General features: G+C 39.4%; 1 protein-coding gene across 1 annotated transcript in view; it reads right to left on the bottom strand.

Moving 5' to 3' along the window:
• bmt2 (base methyltransferase of 25S rRNA 2 homolog) overlaps positions 1 to 25,096 on the bottom strand; it is a 112,047-nt gene that overhangs the window by 66,252 nt on the left and 20,699 nt on the right. Inside the window, exon 2 of the mRNA XM_060839360.1 lies at positions 23,337 to 23,478. Within this exon, the coding sequence (XP_060695343.1) occupies positions 23,337 to 23,478 (142 nt within the window). The remainder of the gene's footprint in view (positions 1 to 23,336; positions 23,479 to 25,096) is intronic.

Raw genomic sequence — 25,096 nt, 5'->3', positions numbered from 1 at the left:
ATCAGAAAACTATAATCCAAGTGCTCAATTATCACATTCTTTATAACAAACTGCAGTACTTTCCCATGGTGCACATATCTTTTTGGAAATTCATCTCAAGTCAAATAGGATATTAACATTTCAAACTGTTTATTTCAGTTTCTGACAGCTGTTACAACTCTGAATTTTTTAGAACATTATTCCATTTTTGTGCTGTTGCTTTAGGGTAGGGAATCACATGACCTGTTCTGAAGTTTGCATCCAACAAGCAAACCTGGACGGTTCGATAAAGTGAGATCAAAAAAATGCTTAATTATAACTGAGAAGCTAATTGCAAATTAATAACACTTAAATGGCAGCTGTTTTGTGGTTTACAATGAGTGGATTCTGAAGCTCCCAAGGTGTTGAACTTCCTGGGTTGTAAACACCAAGGTTGGAAACTATCCCTTTACTTCTAAAACCCAAGCAACTAGGATAACAGCTTATTGGCATCCTGCCACAGAAAGATGGTTAGAGAACTTATTTTGATATCAGTTTGCAAACTTCCCGACAAATCAATGAATATCATAGACAAACAGTAGATCTGCATCACAAAAAAGTACAGGAAGGAGATGGTCTCCAGTTAAAAAGGCATTGTACAGCCTTTAATGGATTCAGAGATTTGCTTAGTCATGGCCACAGGAAGAATCATAGAAACATAGAAAAATACAGCGCAGTACAGGCCCTTTGGCCCTCGATGTTGCGCCAACCCAAGCCCACCTAACCTAAACTAGCCCACTATCCTCCATATGCCTATCCAATGCCTGTTTAAATGCCCATAAAGAGGGAGAGTCCACCACTGCTACTGGCAGGGCATTCAATGAACTCACGACTCATCGAGTAAAGAATCTACCCATAACATCTGTCCTATACCTACCTCCCCTTAATTTAAAGCTATGCCCCCTCGCAATAGCTGACTCCATACGTGGAAAAAGGTTCTCATGGTCAACCCTATCTAAACCCCTAATCATCTTGTACACCTCTATCAAGTCACCCCTAAACCTTCTTTTCTCCAATGAAAACAGCCCCAACTGCCTCACCCTTTACTCATACGATCTTCCTACCATACCAAACAACACCCTGGTAAACCTCCTCTGCACCCGTTCCAGTGCCTCCACATCCTTCCTATAGTACGGCGACCAAAACTGCACACAATACTCCAGATGCGGCCGCACCAGAGTCTTATACAACTGCAACATGACCTCAGGACTCCGGAACTCAATCCCTCTACCAATAAAAGCCAGTACGCATGTGCCTTCTTCACAGCACTATTTACCTGGGTGGCAACTTTCAGAGATCTGTGTACATGGGCACCAAGATCCCTCTGCTCATCCACACTACCAAGTATCCGACCATTAGCCCAGTACTCCATCTTCTTGTTACTCTTACCAAAGTGAATCACTTCACACTTACCTACATTGAACTCCATTTGCCACTTTTCTGCCCAGCTCTGCAGCTTATCTATATCCCGCCGTAACCTGCCACATCCTTCCTCACTGTCAACAACTCCACCGACTATCGTATCATCCGAAAACTTGCTCACCCAACCTTCTAGCCCCTCCTCCAGGTCATTTATAAAAATGACAAACAGCAATGGTCCCAAAACAGACCCTTGTGGAACACCGCTAGTAACTGCACTCCAAGATGAACCTTTACCATCAACTACTACCCTCTGTCTTCTTCCAGCCAGCCAAATCCTAATCCAAACCTCTAACGCACCCTTAATGCCATACCTCCGTATTTTTTGCAGTAGCTTACCATGGGGAACCATATCAAACGCCTTACTAAAATCCACATACACCACATCTACCGTTTTACCCTCATCCACCTCCTTAGTCACCTTCTCAAAGAATTCAATAAGGTTTGTGAGGCACGACCTGCCCTTCACAAAACCATGCTGACTATCCTTGATCACATTATTCCTATCCAGATGTTTATAAATCCTATCCCTTACAATTCTCTCTAAGACTTTGCCCACAACAGAAGTGAGACTCACCGGCCTATAGTTAATAGGGTTATGCCTACTCCCCTTCTTGAACAAGGGAACCACATTTGCTATCCTCCAGTCTTCTGGCACTATTCCTGTAGACTACAAGGACATAAAAATCAAGGCCAATGGCTCAGCAATCTCCTCCCTTGCTTCCCAGAGAATCCTAGGATAAATGCCATCAGGGCAAGGGGAACTATCTATTTTCACCCTTTCCAGAATTTCCAACACCTCATCAAAGCCATCCATTCTAATTAATTGTGACTCAATATTCACATCGGCAACAATGTCCTGTTCCTGAGTGAATACTGACGAAAAGTATTCATTCAGTGTCTCTCCAATCTCTTCAGCCTCCACGCACATCTTCCCACTACTATCCTTGACTGGACCTATCCCTACCCTAGTCATTTTTTTATTCCAATCATCATTGGAACAGGTCTTAACACTGCAGGAGGTTTTAAAGAACTCTCCAAAATCTATTCTTCTACACGATTACTCTACATTTCCGATGACTAATGCACCTAACCTACACATCCCTCTGCACTATGGGCAATTTAGCTTGGCCAATTCACCCAACCTGCACATCTTTGAACTGTGGGAGGAAACCCACGCAGACACAGGGGGAAAGTGCAATCTCCACACAAACAGTTGCCCGAGGCTGGAATCGAGATCAGTGAGGCAGCAGCGCTAACCCCTGAGCCACCATGCCACCCTCATGTAATTAACAGTGAATGAGATGGATACAGTTAAGTATTAGGATTCATGCTGAAAACTAATGACAATGGCTTTCACCTAAGCAATATTTAGCTGTAAAAAGAATTCTTACTCATCAAGTTCTAAATGTCCAATGACATTGACAATTTATAGAATGGAGGAATCAAAAGGGTTAGTTGAGAGGGAGGTAGAATTGTGTATCTTTGATATACATGTGGAAACTGATATTGCATTGCCAGATGACATCAATAACATACAACATTTAAATACGAAAAGGCTACAAGTTCAAGAATAGATCCTGGAGAAAACCAGAGGCAAATAGCCAGGAATGGAAAGAGTAGCCATGGCAGATGATTCTCTCTTTATAATTAGATGTATAAGAGCAAAACCAGGAATGTGCAGTCCAGGAGGAATCTAGTTGCACAATGGCAGATAGCATCAGAGGATTGTATGATTAATTATACCAAAGGCAGCAAAAGGTCCAAAAGGATGAGGATGGAAATGGAGATTGCACCTGCCCGAGACGGACAGCAGCGGTGGTAGATGAGAACTGATATGTTCAATCTGTTTCTACTTTTCAGATCTGAAATGTGACGTCACAGTGAAACAGGCAGTTGGTGGGTATTTTTAATCTGTTTCTATTGATTAATCAAGTGGCTTAAATCAGGAGATTGACTTATTATTATAGATGAAGAACAGAATTAAGAAAGATATTTGTAATGAATTTGTTCAGATGTGCTATGACACACCTCAGGAGCAGATTAAAACAGGAACACAAGTCTTTTGGCCCACTCTACCACTGCACCACAAAAGCTCACAGTTAAGAAATACACTTCTAAAACATTTAATATACAATTATTTACTTAAATAAAATGGAATGAATAGATGGGTGGCGTTTTCCAGCTATTTGGGAGTAGCTGGATGCCGGTGACCACACCTGCAGCAACTGTTGGCTCAAGGAACCTCAAATCAGAATTAATGAGCTAGAGATTGAGCAGCGGTCAATGTGACACAACAGGAAGGGGAAAGAGTTACCTGAACACACTATTTTGGAAGACAACCACATCCCTTAGATTAATCACATCAAATTTGGTCCAAAGTCAATAACAGGAGGGTGTGACTGACAGCAAGACAGAAATTGGGATCCAAACTTTTGCTCTGACCGAGAGTCAGCTCACGTCCTTGCTCCTGGAATAGCAGAGGGTACAGATCACAGGAACGATGTGTGGTCAGACATGATCCAGAGCAGCATTTAAGTTGGGGCAAAAGAGAATGTCGTAGTAATAGGGTATAACAGTTAGGGCAATGGATACTATTATCTGTAAAGGCAGAGTTCAGAATGCTGTGTTGCCTACCTTGTACCAAGGCTCCCAACATTTCTTCTGGGCTGGAGGGGAACTTGAATGAGACCGTTAGGATCCAGTTGTCATGATCACAAATGACATAGTTTGGACTTGGAAAGAGGTTCTGCTGAGGGATCATAAGAAGCTCCAGCTAAGTTTTAAAAAGCAGAATCACAATGGTAATCATCTCCTAGTTAAACCTTTTGGGTCCGGTGACTCTTCCTCAGAACTGTTCTGAGAAAGTCACTGGACCAGAAATGTTAATGCTGATTTCCTCTCACAAATACTGCCAGACCTGTGCTTTTCCAGCAACTTTTGTTTCTGATTTACAGTATCCAGAGTTCTTTTGGCTTTTATAACCTCCCAGTTACTACTTGAGGGGTATGCAAATTGGCAGAGGTAAAATAAGATTAAACAGATAAATGTGTGGCTTTTAGAATCCTGTGAGAGAAATATGTTCAGTTTCTATTCCAATGGATAGGTTCAGTTGAACTGTGCTGAGATCAGTTGGGGGAGGGAGTATTCAATCAAAGTTTAAAAAAAAATCAAAAAACACGTGAGTGCAGAGGAGCATGGTAGTGGAGAACCCAACAATAAATATGTGAGAACAAGAAATAGAAAATAGAAGTAGAGTGAAATCAGATCATGTAATAATGGGAAAAAGTCAACTCTTAAGGTTCTTTATCTGAATGTATACAGCATTTGCAACAAATTAGATAAGCTGGTGGCATTATTATGACTTCATAGCTTTAGAGGCATAGTTGCATGTTGACCAAGACTAGAAACCCAATTTTCAAGGGCATTTAACACTCCAAAAGAATAGGCAAAAACCAAAAAGGAGATCAGGTGACTTTGTTATTAAAAGGAAGGTGTCAGTGCAGTGGATGAGTGATAATATAGATGCAATTGATCAGTTCGGGTGGAAAAAGAAATAGCATGAGAACACAGTCAAGTTGGGAGTTATCTATAGGCCACGAAGGAGTTGCTTCAATGAAGGACAAAGTATAAGTCAGGAAATAAAATAGGTGGTGTTGCAGACAGTGAAGAAAACTCAGAGCACAATGGGATCTTGATCAGACAGGCCAATCGGCTAAGGAGTCACAGATGGAGTTTTAGATAAATAAGAGGTGTTACATTTTGGTAAGGCAAATCGGGATAGGACTTATACCATTAATGGTAGGATTCTGGTGAGTGTTGCCAAACAAAAATACCAAGGGATGCATAGTTCCTTGAAAGTAGTGTCAGGTAGACAGTGGTGAAGGCAGCGTTTGACATCTTTGCCTTCCTTGGTCAGAACAGTGATTATAGAAGTTGGAACATCATCTTGCAGCTGCACAGGACATTGGTGAGGCCACTTTTGGAATACGGCAGACAATTGTGGTTGCCTTCTATAGGGGGAATGTTGGTAAATTGAGAGGATGCAGTAAAGATTTACAAGGATGTTGCCGGCACTGCAGGGTTTGAGTTATAGGAAGACACTGAACAGGCTGAGACTTTTTTCTTCCCCCCCAGAGCACTGGAGGTTGAGGGGTGAACTTTCAAGGTTTATCAAATCATGAGGGGCACGGATAGAATGAATAACAAACATCTTTTTCATAGGCTGAGGGAGACCAAAACTGGAGAGAGTCTAGGTTTCAGGTGAGGGGGGAAGATTTAGAAAGGAACCGAGGGGCAATTTCTTCGTACAGAGGGTGATGCATGTGTGGAACAACCTGCCAGAGGAAGTGTTGGATGAGAGTACAATTACAATATTTAAAAGACATCTGAATGGGTGTATAAATAGGAATGGTTTAGAGGGACATGGGGCAAATACTGGCAAATGGAACTACTTCAGATTCAGATGTCTGATCAGCATGAATGGTTTGGACCAAAGGGTCTATTTCCAATCTGTATGACTCTACAATAAGGGAGACATGTGAAAAGGGCATTATAATTAGATTCAAAGTTAACGTTCATAAGATAAAGGTGAAGAACTAGGCCATTTGGTCCATTGAGTCCACTCTGCCATTCGATCATGGCTCTTTCACTCCCATTTTCCTGTCTTCTCGCCATAACATTTCAACCCACTACCAATTAAAAATCTAACACCTCCTTAAAATTTACTCACTGTCCCAGTATCCACCACACTCTGAGGTAGCAAATTCTACAGATTCACAACCCTTTGGGAGAAGTAGTTTCTCCTCAACTCTGTTTGAAATTTGCAACCCCTTATTCTAAGACTGTGACCTCTTGTCCTAGAATGCCCCACAAGAGGATGCATTCCCTCCACATCTATATTATACATACCTTTTATCATCTTGAATACCTCACAATTTGATCTTCCCTCACTCTTCTAAATTCTAGAGTATAGGCCTAACTATTCACTCTCCATTCATATGACAAACCCCCTCATCTCTGAAATCAATCTATCCATCTGAATTTATACAGCATTTGCAACAAACTGAACTGCCTCCAACGCCACAACAGCTTTCCTCAAATAAGGACAGCAAAACTGCATACAATACTCCAAGTGTGGTTTCACCAATTCCTTGTATAGAGCCAAATCTACAGCACAAAAAAGGGCTCATCAGTCCTTTGGAGTCTGAGCCAGACAAAAATAAACACCTAATTACTGTAATCCCATTTTCCAGCACTTGGAAGTGCACTCCAGCACATCCCACAGCATTATTTGCCTTAGCATTACAAGTGCACACCTAAATACTTAAGAAATATTGAGGGTTTCTACCTTTACCACACTTACCAGTTTGAGTTTCAGATTCCCATCATCTTCTGGAATTCAAATGAGGGGACGTACTTAGGGAGAAAAAAAGAAAGTAAGGGAATACAGAATGAATGGGGGATACAGGGAAGCACCAAGGATCAGAGGGATCTTGATGTGTCTGTCCACCAGTTCCTTAAAATTAGATGGATAAAGTGGTTAGGGAGGAATATGGGATACTTGTCTTTATCAACCAAGTATAGAGTTTAAGAGCAGGGAAGACTTGCTGAACTGTATAAAATGTTAGTAACACAACACTAGATTTTTGCAAGCAATTCTGGAATCCACATTATAGATAGGATGTGATTACAGGAGTGTGCGCGCAGAAGAGGTTTACTAGGAAGTTGCCCAAGCTGGATAGTTTTAGTTATAAAGATAGATTGGCTAGACTGGAATTGGCTTTCTTTGAGCAAAGGAGATGAAAGGTAACATAATTGAGATGTTTAAAACTATGTGGGACATAGGAAGGGTAAACAGGAGAGAACTCTTCCCTTGTTGGAGGGATGAATGGATTTAAAAGTAAGGGCAGGAAGTTGAGAGGGGATGTCAAAATATTCCAGAACATTCTGGATTCTAAAATTCTAAAGTTGATTGGAAAACTTCAAATGGGATGCCCTTGTTCAAGAAGGGAAGGACACCAGAAAAGAGAGGAAACTATATACTGATTAGCTGAACATCTATCACTAAGAAAGTGTAAGAATCCATTATTAAGGAGAAAATAATCAAACAGAGAAAGGAAAATCACATTTTCAAATTTGTTAGCGTTCAGAGTATAACAAGTAGAATTGATAGAGGGGGAAACTGGTGGATGTAGCACATTGAATTTCTAGAAGGCATTCAATGGGATCACCAAAAAGGTTGTACGAGATAGGAGCTCACTGTATTAGAGCAATGGATTATCATGGATTCAGGGTTAGTTGACACAATGTTGTAATTGTACAGCATTCCTTCTGCCCGAAACATCAATTCTCCGGCTCCTTAAATGCTGCCTGACTTGCTTTGCTTTTCCAGCTCCACACACTCAACTGTTATTGTACCAGCCTCCATTACCTCCTCTCGCAGCTCATTCCATACACACATCACCTTCTGCATTAAAAAGTCACCCCTTAAGTCCCTTTTCAATCCTTCCCCTTTCAACCTAAATCTGTGCCCTCTTGTTCTGGAGTCCCCCAACCCTGGGAAAATACTTGGTTTATTTACACTATCTATGCCCCTCATGATTTCATAAACCTCTATAAAGGTCACCCCACAGCCTCTGACACACCAGGGAAAACAGCCTCAGCCTATTCAGCCTCTCCCTATAGCTCAAACCCTCCAACTGAGGAGACATCCTTGTCAATCTTCTCTGAACCCTTTCAAGTTTGACAACATCCTTCCTTTAGGAAGGAGATCAGAATTGCACACAATATTCCAAAAGAGGCCTAACCAATGTCCTGTACAGCCACAATGTTTTCCTAACTCCTATAACTCAATGCTCTGACAATGAAAGAAAAGCATACCAAACACCTTCTGATCTTATTAAAAAAAAATCTAAGTTTTGAGGGAGCTGGACATAGTTATTGAGAAGGTAGTGCCACTATTAGAGGGAGGTGGAGAAAGAGAGAGAAGAGAATCTCAAATGAGGTGTCACTTTCCCCCTGTTTTATAGCTCTCATTTAAAACAGATGTGAAGAAATTTCTTTACTAGAGGTTAGTGAATGTTTGGAATGTGGAGGTTAGATCACAGAATATTTAAAAAGAGGAGGTCGACAGCTTTTATTGAAATGTCGGAGAATTGAATGTGACATGGGGCTGGAATAACACAGGAGTTAAGGCTTGGGGCAGATCAACCATGATCTTAATTAATGGCAGTCAGGCAGAAGAGGGTCAAGTGGCCTACTTAAAATTTTATTTCTTACGTTTCCCTTCGTCACAATTACATCTAAGTTGAAAGTGATATCAAGGGAGACTGTTTGATAAGAGTCAGATAGAAACTCAACAGAAAAGAAATCAAACATGGAGTCTCAGGGGAAAAAAAATAATGGCTAGTAGTTCAGTGGGTATCAGATTGGGAGAACAAGAAAGTTAGTCCTGCAAACAGTGAGTTTAGAAAGCAAATGAGGAAAAACAAAAACAGAAACTGCTGGAGAGATTCTGCAGGTCTGGCAATATATGTGGAAATAAGGCAGAGTTAACGTTTCAGGTCCGGTGACCCTTCTTCAGAACTGGGTAAAGAAACTACTGGAAAAAGGTAGTGTAATGGAATAAGCATTTAGCAGTTTTTTTGCAGAGGTGGCATCAATATCAGTACAGGGGTACTCAGCCAATTATACAGTGTTTGTAAGCAAGGACAAAATTGCCAAAAGCTGAAAATGTGTTGCTGGAAAAGCGCAGCAGGTCAGGCAGCATCCAAAAGAGCAGGAGAATCTACGTTTCGGGCAGGAGCCCTTCTTCAGAAATCGATTCCTGAAGAAGGGCTCATGCCCGAAACGTCGATTCTCCTGCTCTTTGGATGCTGCCTGACCTGCTGCGCTTTTCCAACGACAAATTTTCAGCTCTGATCTCCAGCATCTGCAGTCCTCACTTTCTCCTCAAAATTGCCAAAAGCCTTTGGACCTCTGAGACGGGAGGTAATGTCCTTTTCTCTGTAGTGAAAACACCCAAAGCCTGAAGAAAGTGAGCTTACAGTTGCTGTAAACTATTGTTTCAAACCATTAAGTCACAGTTTTCATATGCTGTGAATTAGTCAATGTTTCATGTAGGCAAGTCAAATACTTAGAGAGAGATTAAAGGAACAGAAAGTCCAACTAAGCCTAAACAAATCATCTCAGCGCAACCTGCGGACAGAGACAGTTGAATTGGTGTGTGCGCACGCGTGTGTACGTAGGGAGAGTTTTAGAAGGGATTAAAGTTTAACCAGTAATGCTATACATTAACAGTTCATAGTTGTTTACCTGTAACTAAAATATACTTATTTGTGATAAATATAGAAACCTTATTCCATGCTTTCTGTTAACCGGAGTCTGAAAAGACAGGAAAATTTGCGAGGTTTGTATACTTTTATAAAACTTTGGTGACAACTCCATGAATAGCTGAGCTTGATTTTCTGTGCACTGAGGGTGGCATAGTGGCTCAGTGGTTAGCACTGCTGCCTCACTGTGCCAGGGGACCAGATCAGATTCCAGCCTCGGGCAACTGTCTGTGTGCAGTTTGCACATTCTCCCTGTGTTTGCATGGGTTTCCTCTGGGTGTTCCAGTTTCCTCCCACAGTCCAAAGATGTGGGGGTCAGGTGAATTGGCCATGCTAAATTGCCCGTAGTGTTAGGTAAGGGGTAAATGTAGGGGTATGGGTGGGTTGCGCTTCAGCGGGTCGGTGTGGACTTGTTGGGCCGAAGGGCCCGTTTCCACACTGTAAGTAATCTAATCTAATCTAATCTAATCTAATACATTGCAAGAACTTAACTGTTCTTTGAGTAGTTCTGTGGTATGATGATTAGATTAAATTCTCTACAATATGGAAACGGGCCCTTCGGCCCAACAAGTCCACACCGACCCTAAGAGTAACCCACCCACACCCATTTCCCTCTGACTAATGCACCTAACACAGTCAGTCGCCTGAGTCGGGAATTGAACCCGGGTCTCAGGCGCTGTGAGACAGCAGTGCTAACCACTGTGCCACCGTGCCACCCACACTTGGTCATCACTTTCAATGAACACCATCAAAACAAAAATACCAATAACTTAAGTCATTGTATTTAGGAAATCTTGCTGAGCACAAACTGATTTGCTTTCTTACGTAAGAGTAGTGAAGATACTTCAAAAGTCAAGGCAACAGCTGTGAAGCACTCTGACACATTCTCAAGTTGTCATGAGCAATAGTTTATAAAAAAGAATATTTTTTTTCTACCATACACTTAAAATTCCCAACCATATAAACATAACTATAGCTAGTGCAAATTAACATCAATACTAAGAATCAATCAAAACAAGGATATGGGACAAATGCACAAAATTGGGATTACATAGTTTTTGTGTAGTTAAAGAAGAATTCAAGTTGAATCAAGTCTCTAAAAAAATCTGGAAAGAGACGACCAGCAAGTGTTTACTCGATTCTGCCCAGAAACCCATCCAGCTTAGAAGGGCAGCCAGTACAACAATTTGTTCATGCAAACAGTTTTAGAATAAAGTTGATCATTTGGAAAGTATACATGCTGCTAAAGCTGTCGCTGGCTCTCTTATTTATACTTTATTTTTTCATCAATTTTGGTTTAGAGCTGTGAATTGGGAATTGAGAGCTAAAGATGACTGTGGTTTACAGCTTCTGTTAGAAGGTTGTTGCAACTATTTTCCTTCTGTTTATTCATGAAACCAGGCCTGGAAGTTAATTGCACATTGGTTCTGTTCAAAAGATTCTGCTTTGTCACCATGAAACAGTATTATGTTTAAATGGATAGCAGAAGTTGTCTAATAATGAGGTCAGTACCTGGGAATTGACTCTACCAACTCTGGAAAAGACCTTGTAAAAACTGCTTAAAATAAAATAACAAAACTGGTCAGATTACTTATTTATCCCTGATGTGGATTCATTTGCCAGACTTATTTTTGTGTGAATAGGGCTAAAAAGACTTTGGGGATAAACCATAAACCAATGGATTATTGTTGCTTAATTTTACTCTGCTAAAGTCACAATATTATTAATAAAAATGCAAGTCTTTTATTTAAGCGGTACATGGAATTTATTATTCACAGATTCTAAGATTGGTTATTCAAAAAGTTTGGAACCACTGGGGTCAACTTAGGGTGCCTTTAAAAGGTCTTAATTTTATCGTGTTGCAAATATAGAGATAGAAAGGCTGATTTAGTTTAGCTACTTGTCTCCACGTCTTAATAATGTGAAATAATGTTGTTCTATCCAGTCACCAAAATGAAGCCCGAACAGAATGTGAAGTGTAAAACTCTTCTCCGCAGCAAGGGAAGGAAATCAGGCAAAACATAGCCACTAGAGAAATGGAAAGGATGGAGAGACTGCAACTCAGTACAGATAGAAGCAAAGAGAAGCAGAGAGAGGAAAGTTTCAAATGGTACTCAAACTTACAAAAAGGCATAAATAAGACTTTTTTTTCAAAAAAAGATGGGTCAAATGCAAAACGACAACTTGACAAAAGCAATATTTTATTTGTTCATGAAATACACAGCATAGGCATAGCTCATCATCAATTGCATATTATAATTAATGTTATATGATACTAGCCTCATGTTGAGAGTTGGTTTCTTCCAGTCCCTAAAACCAACAAACGAATTACTTGCATTTGATAGCCGGTTTTATTTCCTCATATATATTATCTTGTGCAAGTCCAGAGAGGAACACAATTATTAAATTCAATTCAATAGCCATCATTTGTGGCTTTCAATAAATTATTTCTGGGTTGCTAACCTGCCAACATAACTATCAGGTTACTCAGATCTCAGCTATATTGCACCAATGTCTTTCAGCACAATATGGGATATTATTATTATAGCAAAACAAACAAAGATACACATCTCAGACAAGATAAGACGACAAAACAGAGATTGTGGGTCATGGTTCTAAGGGGATGATGACAGTCAGAATCCAAATTCAGTCTGCCTTAAAAAACCCGTATATTCTCTGCCCACAAATCAGGAAAATGTGCTTGTTCAAGAGTCGATCACTTTTTAACAACTAAACGAACATAACTATAAATTGGCAGAGTTAGCATTACTACATTTGTGCCCATTAACTTAAACAGTTAAGAATTTCCATGAATAATTTTCAATTATTAACTGTGACACTATTAGACATTTTCAGCCAAACATTGACAGTAATGATAGTGCATTCCTCCTTTTGCTCAACTTCACTGTTAACTAAGCTAGAAAGAAAATTTCAATTCACAATATTCCAGTTGCAATTCAATAGGTGACATGGTGACTCAGTGGTTAGCACTGCTACTTCAACGCTAGTGACCCGGGTTTGATCCCAGCCTCAGATGACTCCCTGTATGGAGTTTGCACATTCTCCCAGTCTCCGGTTTCCTCCCACAGTCCAAGGATTTGTAGGTTAGGTGGATTGGCTATGCTAAATTAGCCGTAGTGTCCAGAGGGATAGGCTAGGTGGATTACCCATGGTAAATGTGGAATTATGCAGACAGAGTGGGGGTCTGGGTCTGGGTGGGATTCTCTTTGGTTGATCGGTGCAGAATTGATGGGCCGAATGGCCTCTTTTCACATTGCATGAGTTCGATGATTCTATGTTGATTGAATTAGGATTTAGGATGAATTCTGAGGAAAAATAACATTAAGTAAATTGTAAACCTTAGATCTACATGGTGGAATTTCTGTTTAGCACGTGTTAAAGAAAAAGGATTTCGACTGAATATTGGAAATTCTGAGTTGATTCCATACATGCTAGACATGCTCGATGATCAACTGATCTCTTCTGTCACAATATCAAATCATATTTAATTTGTTTTCATTGTGCATAATGTACACTTAAAGACTTTCCCATTTGTTCTTTAAATTGGCAACAAGGTAAAAACATAATTCAGTCATTTGCAGCAATTGTTATTTAAATATACAGCTGTTTATTGTGAAATTGTGCGTCAGGATTCAACAGTATTGGTATGCAGGCTGACATGGACTAGGTACCTTCATTACCAGACTGAAGACTAGTACTGTGTATGATATTCTAAACCACAGATTTGTTTCATTGATATTCTATACCACTGGATTATGAGCATAGTATATAAAAAACAGACTGGATTTATTTTAGATTTCAATTAGAAGTTATACCAAAAGGAATAGTTGACAATGTTCAGCAGGTTGCAAAGCACGTTTTGTTTTCCAAAAGCCTTTCTCAACCGTAGTCTTTTATTTATTTGTTACAATATTATATTTATTTCACATCTAATATTCTCTAACATATTGCTGGTTTGCATGTTTTAAAGTTTGATGTGAACTACTGGTAAATTTCCATATACAAGATGGAATTTCATTTGACTTTCTGTTAAACTGTCATTTTCTTGCTACACTTTTTCTTCCTTTCAGAAAAAAAAGCAGAAGGAGCTCTGGACTATTAACCAAAGTGTTTGTCACAAGTTCTCAAACTCCAGTTCTGAAGGACCTTCAAACTCACTTGTCCTCACCGAGAGCTTCACCAGATTTTATCCAGTTCACCACATGAAGTGTTGTGTAGCAGTAAGGTGCTCCATCGGAGGGCGAAAGGGAAAACTAGCAGCACCAGTACCACCCAGCAGAAGTGCATCTCCTGTCGGCTAATCAAAAAGCAGCAACTGACAGCAGCAACAGAGGCATCCAGGATCTAGGCCGTCGCTCACTCCCAGTTAGAGGAGGTCATGTGGCAGGTGACAATAATGGGGGAACCTAAACAGGAAAGGGGCAAAAGTTGTAATTCTATTTTTTAAAAAAGTGTTTTCTGAGCTTAAACAGATGTTTAAGTGGCTGCCAAAATAGGAAGTCCCATTTTATTATTAAGGGCAGAATAAATATATATGAATCAACCACCAACTAAAAAGCCTCTCAACTTATATAAAAAATAATGCAGTCAACCATCACTTTCCAAAGTTGGAAAGGATTCCCCAGTAATTGCAAACAAGACTATCTAACAGCCATAATCATCAAATTGGGGGGTAATTTTGTAATGTAGCTAACAAAATAAAAAGAGTTAGCATGCTAAATTGCAAATTCTGGAATTTCAAATGACAGAAATAGAAGTGATGATGATGATTATATTTATCTTCCCATTCTCTTCATGATGTGGATTAGCTCAAGTGGAAATACAATGGAGATTTACTGGTACAAGCTATTGATCAAGTCTAAAAGATTATTGTTATTATCATGCATTTGCACAGCTGAAGCAAATAAAAACCAGGGAAAAGAAAATATATTAGCTCATTTGAGAAGATGGTAGATCAACTCTTAAAAAGGTTAGAATGAAGAAAGAGCAAGTATTGTGCACTATAAGGGGTGAAAGCAAGTCTAGGCCTAGCCTAAGACTCACCTAACTTGTCTCCCATAAGATATATTGTACTGAGAACTAAACTATTCACTTTCCATCATCTCATGATATTTTAATCATTTAACATCGTGTGACAAGTTTGATTCATTATAAATCCAGGGTGTCAGTATTCTAAGAGCTTTTTGTTAAAAAAAATTCATGAATGTTACATCTGTGCTTTTCAAATATCAATAAATTGAGCACTGTACACAAACATGAAAATATTTTATTTTTCCTGAATTTATTTGTGGTACAGAATAGAAGATCAATGGCTAACTGTACTTGCCAAATGCATTAAATATTCAGTATTAGCTCTCCCACCTACAGGAGAAAAATCTGTCTCAAAAATCAAAAACAGATCTTCAGTTAACATTAGACAAGTTTCTTCAAATGTTACCTCAATGTGCGGCACAGAATGGATTCCACAGCTTAGAGCTACTCAATCTAAAGTGCATTAAAATTGGTCAGAATTGTTGGCATCCCCAAAACAGGCAGGAAATGTAGGATATTTTAAGAAACCACCCTGTGGGAAGAGGTATCAAATTCACTACCTAAATTGCCTTCCTTTCTCAAAGTAGTCAGGCGGTTGTTGCATTTTAAATTAGAAGAAAAAAAAGTGACTACTTGTAAATCAGAACTGATGAGAGGGGTCATAAAACAAGATGTTCAGCCTCTTGTCAAAATTAGTTTTTACCCCAAGGCAACATTGTAGAATAAAATCCAAAGATTTTTAAAAAGTAGATATCAGTGTAATGGAGCAAATGTAGAAAAACACAGGAACAAAACACAGAATGCAATGATGCCATTGAGATCACCTCTTCCTATTTACTAGGTATAATCAGTCAGTCTTGTCACAGAAGTTAATTAATTTATTAGTATTACACTGTTAAAGAATAACATCAGATAACACCTCCAAATAAAAGGAAGGCTCAAACTCTTCCGGAAAATATTTATCTAAAAATTTCAAGGCCATTCATCCTACATTATTCATTCAATCTTAAACTGAGTCATCATAGGAAGCATTGCATGAAGGTAAAACTGTAGTCACGATGTCCCAGTCAGTCAATCATCCATATTTATGAATATAAAAAGGAATGAAGATTACAGAGATAAATAGTTATGTGCAAAGCTACTTTATAATTTGCTTAACCTTAGCATTCGTTTTTGTTGCAGGTTCATTCTACATATATGCTGTTAGGTGAAAAAAATCTTATTTCTAGTATTACACCAGGCTTACGTTAACGTTAATCCGATGATTGGATAGGATTAGGCTCATCGGCTTAAAACTTTAAATTATCCATTCAGTTCAGCCCTTTTCCAATTTTGTTATTTAGTGGGAACAAGCCCGAGTTGTTAAGAATCTCATCAAATTCCAGAATCATTGACTTTGTTTTGTCAATACAATCATACTATTTTCATATAGCACAAGGCATATATTGAAAATGAGGGTATCCAGTGGCTATGCTTGTATTTTAACTAGATTTCTGAACTAACTTGTGGCTGAGGTACATTCATTCCGTGAATGTCACACTAGAACATTATTGACATCACTAAAATGATTAAGTTATTTGCAAAATCCAACAAATAGCTTTGATTATAAAAATTGGCTTCGAATGCAAGTCATTTAGGAAAAGTAATACCAGTTACATACTACAGTTCTTAAAAGAAAGATAAATACTAATGTGCCATAATCTCTTTTCTCCATATAAATGTTGAATTGCCTGTTGCATTTTTGTAATGTTTTCTATTTTCATGTAACGTTTTCCTTCCTACTTTGCATAAAATGACAGCTGTTCTTCAGAATAACAGGCATCCCCACATTATGTAGGAGAAAGTGAGGACTGCAGATGCTGGAGACCAGAGTTGAAAAATGTGGTGCAGGAAAAACACAGCAGGCCAGGCAGCATCTGAGGAGCAGGAAAATCAACATTTCGGGCATAAGCCCTTCTTCAGGGATGAGGTTGGTGTGCCAAGCAGGCCGAGATAAAAGGTAAGGGGGGAGGGGCGATACGATAGGTGGAAGGTGGTGAGGGTGAGAGGCCAGTGAGGGGGTGGGGACGGAGAGGTCGGGAAGAAGATTGCAAGTCAAGAGGGCAGTGCTGAAACCGGGGGGTTGCGACTGAGATAAGGTTGGGGGGGGGGGGCTGGAGAAATCTGCATTCATCCTGTGTGGTTGGAGGGTTCCTAGGCGGAAGATGAGGTGCTCTTCCTCCAGGCGTCGTGTAGCCAGGGTCTGGCGATGGAGGTGGTCAAGGACCTGCATCTCCTTGGAGTGGGAGTGGGTTAGTGTTCAGCCACGGGGCGGTTGTGTTGGTTGGTGCAGGTATCCCAGGGGTATATGTAATTTAGAGATGAAGAAAACAATAACTGCGCAACAATGATAAAAAGGTGGGACACTATCAAAATGTAAACCAAAACCAATGTTCACTAACTTGTTGTATACCCAATATGAGAAGAAAATATAAATAAAGAATAAAAATTAAGCAAAATAATCAGCAAAACCACTACCACTACATATCCAAATTCTATCTTTGATTGGCACAACCTGGTTTCATGAACCTACATTAAAACTTCGCAAACATGCCTAACTTCACAATTAATATTGAATTATTTATAGCTCACTCTCACTTTTCAGTGTAGTAGGCAAACCAAAGGCACAATATTTAACGAAAAATTTCAGCAGATCTACAATACCAGGTGCTTTATTCAATACATTATCCAAACATTACTAATCAAATATTTGAGAAATAAAATTTGATTAATAGACACCATCATTGAGCATACATATTTTTAACATATGCCAGTTTGTTGGTAAAACATCAAGACAAAAAAAACCACAAATCTTTTTGATTGTGTGCTTCCTGTCTTGGATTACTGTTGTTAAGCTATTCAAATATTGCGCAACACTCTGTGAAAAGGGAAGGCTTCAACAGCTTGGAAACATCAGCAATATTACATGGAGGTGGAAATTGGAATTGTACACAACCAATTAAAATAACTGCTCAAAGTTAGAAAATAAACAAAAAAAACCAAGCAAAGTTCAAGCATCATCCAATGCTCAAATCAGAGTGACGAGATGTACCTGTCATATAAATCAACCATCTCAGCAATTGCTTTGAAGAAATCAAAGTAGCACTCATGACAGTTGGACAAGAACCTAGAAGCTACACTAGATATGTACCATCTGATAAATTCATATTTACTCCTTGCTCTCAGATCACTGGGTTATAACACTGGATCAATCTTTTATGACTCATTAACTAATTCCATTAAAGTTCTCTTTTTTTGTTCATTTGTGAGATGTGGGCATTGCTGGCTGGTCAGCATTTATTGCTGTCCCAAGTAGCTCAAGAAGGTGGTTGTGAACTACCTTCTGAACCACTGCAATTCGAGTGCAGAGTCAGCAGTACTTTTTACTTGTCAGTGGAATCTTAGTTACTTTCATATTGGAATTTGATTTAACTCATCACGTATTAAGCAAATAACACTGGGAGGGTTTTTAGTACACTTCATACTAAGGAGTTATTTGAACAAATTGACCTCAAATTAACAAAAGTATACTGCATATTGAAATAAGGCAGACAAATCTTAAGGGACTTCAACGTTGCAATTCTAAGAGGATAACGATTAAGTAGATTAGCAATACGCAGTACTAACCAATGTCTCTAGTATTTATTATAGGGAGTAATCCAGAAATAAAACAGACTGACTTGGTCATCCTTTCAATTATAAGTTTAAATTACACTCTCATTGTGAATTACAAACAAAGTATTGGAGAAATTCTGTATCTGTAGAAAAAGAAAAAAAAAAGAATAATGCACCGCTTTCAGTGTGACTCTTCTTTGGAACTGAGGGGAGGTTGGGACAAGGTGCTTTTAGCACCAAAAAGCAAGACAGCATTTCATTGGTGCGTTCTTTTTTATGTCAAGAGTTCCAGCATCTTTGCTTTTACTTCCATCATAAATGGCTGAAATTCAATACAGTATGACATACAAGTCCAATGGAATGCAATCAACAGGTCTGGTGAATGTACCAACACTTCTCACACTCCATACTGCCGTCACTTATAGAGTTATAGTCATACAGATGTACAGCATAGAAACAGACCTTTTGGCCCAACCCGTCCATTGGCCCATCTGATCAAGATCCCATTGTAATCCGAGGTAACCTTCTTCGCTGTACATACACCTGCAATTTTGGTGTCATCAGCAAACTTACTAATTATACCTCTTAAGCTCACATCCAAATCATTTATATAAATGATGAAAAAACAGTGGACCCAGCACCGAGCCTTGCAGCACACCAACGGGCACAGGACTCCAGTATAAAGGTTAAGCCAGAACTTTTTTTAAGAGAGGGAATTCCAGAGTTTTGACGCAGTGACAGAGAAAGAATGGTAATATATTTCCAAGTCAGGTTGGTGACTGGCTTGGAGGGGAGCTTGCAGAGGTTGGTGTTTCCATGTATCTGCTGCACTTGTCCTTCTAGATGGAAATGGCCATGGGTTTAGAAACCCCTGTCTGAGGATATTGGGTACACTTCGGCAATGTAATTTGTAGATAGTACACACTGCTGCTCAGTGGTGGAGGGAGTGGATGCGCCAATGTGGTGCCAATCCAGCAGACTGCTTTGGCTTGGATGCTGTCAAAACTTCTTCAGTGTTGTTGCAGCTGTAGTCATTCAGTCAAGTGGGGAGTATTCCCTCACACTCCTGACTTGTGCCTAGTCAATGGTGGACAGGCTTTGGGGAGTCAGGAGGTGAATCACTCACCATTGCATCCCTAGCCACTTACTAAAATTGTTAAAAAGCTGAGGCCAGAGTGAGAAAGTGTATAAGTATGAACAGGTAGGGAAAGCGTTAAGCTTTGAGTTTTGTGAAATAAGAGGTTCAGCTAAGCATGACTCAGATCAGACAAGAATTTGTAGTTAACAACTGGGTGCTGGAGGCAAGAGTAATGGGTTAACAAGGTGGAAAAGCATTTATTATGTAGAGCCATTTAACAATATTGGAAGCATTCAGTATGTAAAGTCAGTTAACAAAGTGAAAAACGTTTGTTACCTGAAGTCAGTTATTCATTGTATAATGCCAGGTGGTTTAATCTCTACTACTGACACTCACTGATTGTAATGGTCATCCAATCAATATGTATGTTGCCTTATCTGGATGCTGTTCCCTGTAAGCGATTATACAATTCATTAAGAAACTGCTGTTCCAGAGAAAGCCATGGACTCATGTCTCTGTGCACATGGGTGATCATTCTCTCTCCCTCCAGCGCCCGGAATAAAGATGAAGGAGGTAAAACTATACTGTGTCTCTCAGCGTTTTGCTTCGACTGAGGTGGGAACAGGACAACACAAGCACTGATCCCTGTCGAGCAGCATTCATGGTATCTTGCAACCAGAAAATGACTGACTTACATCTATCTATCCCCCTGTCAGCCAACGAATCTTTTATGCATGCCAAAATGATGACCATGATGATTCTTAAAAGGTATCTAACACATCCACTTTACATTCTCCAAGGTACAAAGTTTCATATTGTCACCACTCGGGGTCAAGAGCTGGCGCCTAAATTTCAAATTTAATTTATTGGTGATTATGTTATATTGACAGCTCCTCCCCCTCTGTATTTGCTCTGAATTTAAAAGACCACAATTAGGTTCCCAATCAGCCTACTTTTATTTCAATTTAAAGACAGCCGCAGCCGGTCAATCCTTTCCTGGTATTTAAATCCAGCCATTTCTGGGATCCGTCTTCCAAATGTCTCCTGTACCTGCTTATAATTTTGACACATTGCTGTTAATCACTTATGAAAGTGATTCCTGATATCACATTTCAAGTCTCTCACTTCGAAGTTTTTTTCACTTGGAGATTATCTTTTTCTCATATCACTCTCATTTCAAGTGTAATTCTCAGTTTTAAATTCCTTACTTCCTGGTCACATCTCGAGTCATCCACAAGTCCTCCTGACTATGCTGCCAGTGAATGGTGTTATGTACCTGCAACCTTTTCTTTCTCATTCATTAATGGAATGAAGGTATTGCTGACTCAGCCAAGCATTTATTGTCTAATAACCCAAAGGGCAGTCAAGAGTCACACTGTTGAGAGTCTAGAGTCACATACAGACCAGACCAGGTAAGAATGGCACTTTCCACCCCTAAAAGGACATTAAGAAATCAATAATGGGTTTCTCCAAAAATTAACAATGGACCCATGGTCATAATTAGTTCTTAATTCCAGATTTTTAAAAATCAGATCCAAATTCTACTAACCAGGATTCAAACCCAGCTCCCCAGAACATGAATTAGGTCTCTTCATTAACAGTCCAATAACAATACCACGAAGCCATCACCTTCCCTGCAGTCAAAGATTTTGTCTCAGAAAACACCAAGTCACATAGTCAGAGATGAACAGCTCAAACAAGTCACCTCGGTCTAACTCATCCATGCAAACCAAATATCCCAAATAAATCTAGTCCCACCTTCCAGCAATTAGCCCACATCCCTCCAGACCCCTCCTACTCATATACCCATCCAAACACCCCTTCAAATGCTGCAATTGCACCAGCCTCCACCATTTCTCCTAGCAGCCCACTCCAAACATGGGTCAGCAATACCTTCATTCCAATACCTTCTGGGGTGCTCCTTAGGTCCCCCTCAAATCTTTTCCCTCTCACCCAAAACCTATGCCCTCCAGTTCCTGACTCTCCCACCCTAGGGAAAAAACCCTGTCTATTCATCATATCCATGCCCCTCATGATTCTACAAACCTCCACAAGGTCACCTCTCAGCCCCTGACACTCCAGGGAAAACAGCCCCAGCCTATGCAACCTCTCCCCAGCAATATCCTTGTAAGTCTTTTTTGAATCCTTTCAAGTTTCACAACATCTTTCCAATAGGAAGATTACCAGAATTGCACATAATACTCCAGAAGTGGCCCAACCAGTGTCATGTACAGCCACAACATGACCACACAACTCCCATACTCAATGCTCTGACCAATAAAGGAAAGCATATCAAACGCCACCTCCATCATCCTATCTACCTGTGACTCCACTCCCAAGAAACTATGAACGTGCACTCCAAGGTCTCCCTGCTCAGCAACACTGCCCCCACGACCTTACCATTAACTACCCAAGTCCTGACCTGGTTTGCCTCTCCAAAATGCAGCACCACACATTCATCAAATCAAACTCCATCCGCACTCCTCAGCCCATTAGTCCAATCAAGATCCTGTTGTAATCTGAGGTCACCTTCCTCACTGTCCACCATACCCCAAATTCTGGTGTCATCTGCACACCCATCAACTTTCCCTCCTTAAACAGATGTGAATTCCCAGATACATATTTTTAGATAACGACCACTGGAAATCTGTTTTTTGGCACTAGGAAGCTATAGCAGCAACAGATGTTCTGCCTCGGTTACATGATAATATTCTTAAATATGCGCCAGCTGCAATTATTCTGAAAAGTACTTTCACTCAACTTCAGAAGGGACATTTCTGTGCACAGTATGACAAACACTGTACTCATTAGTCTTCCTTTCAATAAAGCTGTATTGAAAGTCATGAAAAATCTATCTTAAAGCTGTGCAGAAATATTCCCTTCACATATTGCCTATATAATCACCTAGTAAGATCAGTTAAGACCACCAATTATTACTACTGTAACATTGTTCTTTATAGACATCAAAAATTAGTTGGAGCAACATCATTTGGAGCCATGGCAGTGCTATTGTCCAATAATGATCTTGTATACCACTGGCTTTGGATTGTCAACTTGCTACCTTGGAAAAGGGCCAAGCAATCACTTAGATGCCTGCTCATAGTGAAAACAGTGATCCCCAAGTTTCCCACATGGACTTCCAAACAATGAACAAAAACAAAAACTATTAAAATCATCTAAATTATGTTGACATTGATTCTGGGAATACAAAACAAAAACCTGATTCATTTATTTGAGGCAACTTCTTGAATGCAAGGAAGTTCCAGTTATCAAGTAGAGAACAAGTACATCTTGTTTCTTTCCAAAGATTATCTCAGGGTTCCCCAATAACCACTTCAACAGAAAGGAAGCTTAAGGAGTAAGCTGATTATGACGTCTGACAGTCCTTTGGTGGTAGGGATATGAGAAGGGGCATTCCTAAACCACTGCTCATTTTAAAAACTTGCTCAATGCTCATGTTTTTGATTTGCCTTTCAGTTATTCTTCCTCATCACTATTTCTAGCTGAGCCTGTGTCACTACTTGGTTTTAGTATCTTATTTTCTCCTGCTTTTAGATGCAAGTGCATGCACAGGTTCTCAAATGTTATAGGAATTTCGTGTACCAAGCTGTATGGGTTGACTCGCTCATTCTCATACTTTTCTTCCATAGGACAACAATTTTGCATGTGCAACTTATGCCGAATGAATGAGGAATAACAGAAAATGTATTTTACTTTGTTAAAATGCTGGCATTATCAAATTTGAAAAAAATTAACTGAAGTTTATTTTTTAAAAGCCATACCTTCGACACCACTCAATCCGTCCTTCACCCTCACAGCTTTTGGCCCAATGATTATCTGCCAAATTCTTCATTGCAACTGCATATTCACTTAAAGTCTCTTCATCTTCACAGTGTTCACGCCAGATCTTGTCAAAGTCTCCCACTGTGGAAGGCAACAAAAAAAAATGTTAGCTACTATTTGGAGATGATAAAGGTCTCCTAGAGATGAGTAAGCCATGTTTGATTAATGGATTTTCCAGAAGGTCAGCATGTCTTCAGGTACAAACCGTACAATAGCATTCTGTGCTTATGTCTCTCACTTTTCAACTGTTATTGGTACTCAATACCCTATCCTCAGCTTTGAGAATTAATGTTTAATTACTTTTGTAAGCAGTGAAAAGACAATGATTAAGCTATGCAATAAAACTCCACTGTGCTGCCCCAGCTCACCTCAGCATAGCACCTCCATTTGTATAAGCCTACACCAAATAATCTATCACCCTTTTGAATGAATACCCAATCTGTATTCCAGTGGCATCAGTTGAGTTAGGCGCCAATGTCCACTAAAGACCGAGTCAGATCTGCACAGAACCATTATAAGTTGCTTGCACAGCCAGCAGGTACTGAAGACCCTCTTATGGTCTTTCATTTCAACAGAGGCAAACTGATCAAAGATGCAGAGATGCAAGGAACTGAAGCATAGAGATAAAAGAGCAGCAGCCAAAATCCCACACGGTCAACATTCTAAAGAGAGCCCTTTAAAACATTAATGTTTCTTTCTTTTAGAAGGGTGGAGTGGGGTGGGGGGGGCCGGTGGGTAGTGGATCATAATTTCTACCAAGACTTATCAGTACAATGTATCAACATAAATGCACTGACAATAACTGATCTGCCATCGCGAAATAAAGTTTAAATATATGAAACCACAATTACTGAACACGTCTCAGCAAAATACTTGATTTTAATCACCAATAAGTCACGGATTGGTTGCGGCTTAAGTCCTACACCATCCCTTCTTAAAGAGATAGCTTTGCTATTTTCAGCTGTTTTGGCGAACAAAGTACTAAACAATGAATCATCATTCAAACATTCATAAGCTGAATGACACAAATAGATACAAATATAATTTAGAATTTTGGCTAAAATTCTAAAAACAAATTATTTAAGAGATAAATAACTAAACACGAGATCACTTTCCCTTTTAAACCAAACTGATGTGTAAAATTGAAATCTTTTACGAGAGCATTGCATTTATATTTATTCCATCAGCAGTACACGTTCTTATTTGTTGATTCATTATATCTCACCAGAAACCAATGCACAAATAAATAATAATATTACATCTATGACTGGTAAATTTTTTCAGATTATACTTGTTTTAAATCTTAATGGTCGAATGCGGCCCACTCACTGATGCTCTTCTGAACATTATGTGAAACTATTTGCAGGCTGAACAATTAACCGCTTCATGTCTTAAGTGCTAGGAATTTTGTTCTACTTAAAATTTAGAGCTTAGATGAGCTGTAAAATCAAAGAGTTGCACATGACCCTGATGCTGAAATGTATTTTAAAGCTTTAGAAAAGGATGCTTCTCACAACAATACACGAATCAAGCTTTATTTTATCCTTTGCTAACTTGTTGTTCTCAACCTTGCTCAGCTTATTCTTTACTGTATCTCACATGGTCTTGGTTGGGTGGGCCATAAGTGCCACCTTTGTCAGCAATACCTACATCACAAGCATGAATAAAACAAAATGCATTCCTCAGAAACAAGATAGAT

This window comes from Hemiscyllium ocellatum, chromosome 19 (genome assembly GCF_020745735.1).
Source record: "Hemiscyllium ocellatum isolate sHemOce1 chromosome 19, sHemOce1.pat.X.cur, whole genome shotgun sequence".
NCBI classification, from domain to species: Eukaryota; Metazoa; Chordata; class Chondrichthyes; order Orectolobiformes; family Hemiscylliidae; genus Hemiscyllium; species Hemiscyllium ocellatum.
This window is presented reverse-complemented; position numbering and strand designations above follow the sequence as displayed.